The sequence below is a fragment of the Teleopsis dalmanni genome, unplaced genomic scaffold, assembly GCF_002237135.1.
Source record: "Teleopsis dalmanni isolate 2A unplaced genomic scaffold, ASM223713v2 unscaffolded_contig_2434, whole genome shotgun sequence".
Lineage (NCBI taxonomy): Eukaryota > Metazoa > Arthropoda > Insecta > Diptera > Diopsidae > Teleopsis > Teleopsis dalmanni.
The window spans coordinates 1-3,281 of record NW_024033816.1 but is presented as its reverse complement, the minus strand read 5'-3'; the positions used below and the strand labels follow the sequence as shown (position 1 = coordinate 3,281).

The following is a 3,281-nucleotide window of genomic DNA, read 5'->3' as shown; positions in this document are numbered from 1 at the left end:
AATTTAGAGTGCATTTTTAGTCCATTCCTCTTGCGGTATTTAATCATAGTGTCGTATAATTTATATAAATATATCAATATCTATACCCACAAAAAGGTTTTCTCTATTACAAATCGTTTATAATAGAATTATATAATTGCGTTGTATGGCAACGATATACAAAGAAGGGTGAAGGCAAACAAACTTCGAAGCAAAAGAAACGAAGCATTTAAAGACTAGAGCAGTATTTACCTGTTGATCGTTTTGTTGTTTTGTTCTGACTGCACCTTTTGCAAACGTCAACAAAACCAGCTGCGTGGCTTACTCCAGTTGCACTCGAAAGTAAGGCTTTGAGCACCTATAAATCGTCGAAGAAAGCTGGAAATTTTCTGCAGGTTTTCGTTGCTGTATTCTAACGTTTTACTTTTTATTTTAATTGTTTAGCAAGCACATCGTCCATTGGTGTTTTTGTTGAAGATTACAATTGTGTGTTCTACTTCCACAACAGTTTTATATTGGACTTAGAATTTTTTAAAATAATTGTTAAAAATAAATATTATTATAACATATATCCATATTGTTACTTGTTTAAAATCAAACAGAAAACTATCTAAAATATGATTTTTCAAATATGTAATCACGTACACATTATCTTTCACACAAGTGTAAAGTAAATATTCATAAATTTCTGTACAAAAATCGTTTAATTTTTCTTCTCAAATTTAACATAAAATTCCTATCACAATATGTATTATATCCTTATTCAAAACAAACAAGACTTCGCGAGAGCGACACATCCACCGATCAAAAGAGCAGAAACTAAAATAACGCCAAACACAAAGAAAGTGGTGATCAAAGCAATACAGTGTAACACTCTTACCAACTAAACAGAGTTGCCAATGTGCTACGAACAATTTTATTGAAATTGTTTACATATGTTATCATTGTACGGATTGAGCTAACCACACATTATTGTAAGTGTTTGTCATAATATTATAATTGATCAATTTATTTAATTAAATTTTTAATTAGACATATAATATAATATAATAATTGGACACTTAAATTTTTTAATAGGAGTTGTACGTACACTAAAACACTGAATTAGTTATCAAGAACTTAGTGTACGTAGATTTCATTATCAATTTTGATGGGCTATATATAACGCAAAACTACATAAAAACAAATAGAATTTCAGTCCGGTCACCAAACACCTCGCACACAAATGAATGCAGAGTAATTGCTCTTTTTTTTTATTAGCTGATGTAAAAATTGTCTTACTTGCAAATTACAAATTAAAATTAAAATAATTAAGCCCTAAACAATAAACCTCTTCTTAATATGTTGAACTTTTTGAATTTATTAAATGTCGAATTACACATGTCTAGCACATGTCGAACTGATAATTCGAAAGATCAACGGTTGGTACAGTTGTCTTCTAATGAACTCATTTATGTAGTTTATGTAAAAATAGGTGAAACATTAGAAAGTTGTCACCGCCATGATAACAAAATTTTAAAAAGTGCAATTAATCTTAAAAATAATAGAAAAAGAAAAGAAAAAGCCTTTAGTAGAGAAACGTTTATTATCTACCAATAGACATTTCATAATAGGTCTGTTCCACGAGCTACTCATAGTAAAACTCAAGTAAAACACAAGTAAAGTGCAAACTGAGAGCGTAACACAAATAAAGTGTCAAATTTTGCTCTTTACACAAAATTTTCGTGGAATAGCTTTGTGTAAAGTCTGGTGAGAACACCATTGCCGCACAAACAGCTGATATATACATGAGCAAAAATTTTACTTGAAATAAAATGTACGACTAAAGTCTGTGTAGCTTTTTCAAATTTTGACAGGGTTGTTACGCTCTCACATGCTCTCATTTACTCCAAAATTTGCTGGTGGAACGCACTTAATAAAAACACAGTTTTACTCAAAGTTACTACGAGTAGCTCGTGGAACAGACCTAATATCCACTATAATTTTATGAATTGTATGGGTACTCATTTGGTAATGATATATGTAAAATTATAAGTTATGCAATAAATTTATTTTCTCATAAAACCTTATTAATTAGTGTATCTTGTAAATAATGTAATCCACATAAAGTGAATATAATATATATTAGGAATGTATGTATATAAATTTATATTGCATGTTTTAAGATTGTTAATTTATAATTGTAATAATTTGTAATATTACATGCACTGAACAAACCCCACAAAAAACTTGTACCCTTATTTTTTTAATTAATTTTGCTGTCAAATTATTTTAAATTTAAAACTGAAAAATCTATGAAGACGATTTTTATGAAAAATTATAGTATACTTTCTTTTTGAATGTGTTGGATTCATGTTTATTTAAAAATATCTGTCAGCTTTTATTGCTACACTTAGGAATAGTAAAAGCGCGTTGGGCAAAAAAACAACTCAAAAAAGAGAAGTTGATGTTTAGTTAAATTAATGCATTTATTTCAACTTTCTGATTGTAAATTACATTTTCAACTTATATTGGTAGAAATGAATAAAATATTCCTATGAATTACATACTTAATAATTTGTTACGATATCTGTGTTGAATATATTTCAATAACGTTTAGAAAAAACAACTTCTCGAATAGTCCATCGCACCGTAGCTATTATTAATCGCTGTCATAATCGTTTTTAGTACCAACTGTTAGAGGTCGTCTCGACTCATCTTCCGAGCCATAGACGACTTCTTCATCTGAATCGTTAATCATCGAAAAGGCTGGATTGTCTTTGGTCACGTGTATATCCGCTGAAACCATTTAAATGAATGTAATAATTTATTTACGTAAAGTATTGAACCTAACCTTGAGCAAAATGTTCATTTGGTGAATACACATAAGCCATCGTAAACAAGTAAAAATTAAGAAGGCCGTAGAAGCACATGAATTGTGCAGAGCTACGGTATGTAGTGTTAAGTGAAGCGACAAAATTATCCTCCAAAATGCCAAAACCAAATCGACATGTAGTGACGCTTAAAGAAATAGATAGTACGAACAGCATCAGTAGTGTAAGGAACTTTAACCTCATATCTGTAACAAATATATGATATTAATGTACTCTCTCATTTTCCACTCTACACAATGTTATTTACCAAAGAATGGCATCGATCTTAATTCCGTGTACGCTCTCAGCACCAGTAGTGCAAGGTACAAAATATACATACATCCCGCAACGTAGAAAAACATCTTAAAGCCCTGCAAACATATTATTTAAAAGTTCTATTGTATTTCATTTAAAGTGTGTACAGACATTGTAGTTCTTCGTATCGACAAA

At 29.9% G+C, this 3,281-nt stretch overlaps 1 protein-coding gene across 1 annotated transcript; it reads right to left on the bottom strand.

Moving 5' to 3' along the window:
- Positions 1-2,433: 2,433 nt before the first annotated feature.
- Positions 2,434-3,273, bottom strand: LOC119664670 (transmembrane protein 181-like). The gene is made up of 4 exons (XM_038074124.1): positions 3,258-3,273; positions 3,100-3,202; positions 2,813-3,037; positions 2,434-2,757 (listed from the first exon to the last, which is right to left on the bottom strand). The coding sequence occupies exons 2-4, from the start codon at positions 3,191-3,193 to the stop codon at positions 2,621-2,623; spliced, it is 456 nt and encodes a 151-aa protein (XP_037930052.1). The 5' UTR covers positions 3,194-3,202; positions 3,258-3,273; the 3' UTR covers positions 2,434-2,620.
- Between the last annotated feature and the right edge of the window lie 8 nt (positions 3,274-3,281).

What these genes read in the sequence shown, in the direction of transcription:
- LOC119664670 (XM_038074124.1), bottom strand. Translation starts at nt 3,193, where the DNA reads ATGTTTTTCTACGTTGCGGGATGTATGTATATTTTGTACCTTGCACTA. An exon ending in AAGATCGATGCCATTCTTTG is followed by an intron (nt 3,038 to 3,099) that starts GTAAATAACATT and finishes TATTTGTTACAG; the next exon opens with ATATGAGGTTAAAGTTCCTT. An exon ending in AAATGAACATTTTGCTCAAG is followed by an intron (nt 2,758 to 2,812) that starts GTTAGGTTCAAT and finishes AAATGGTTTCAG; the next exon opens with CGGATATACACGTGACCAAA.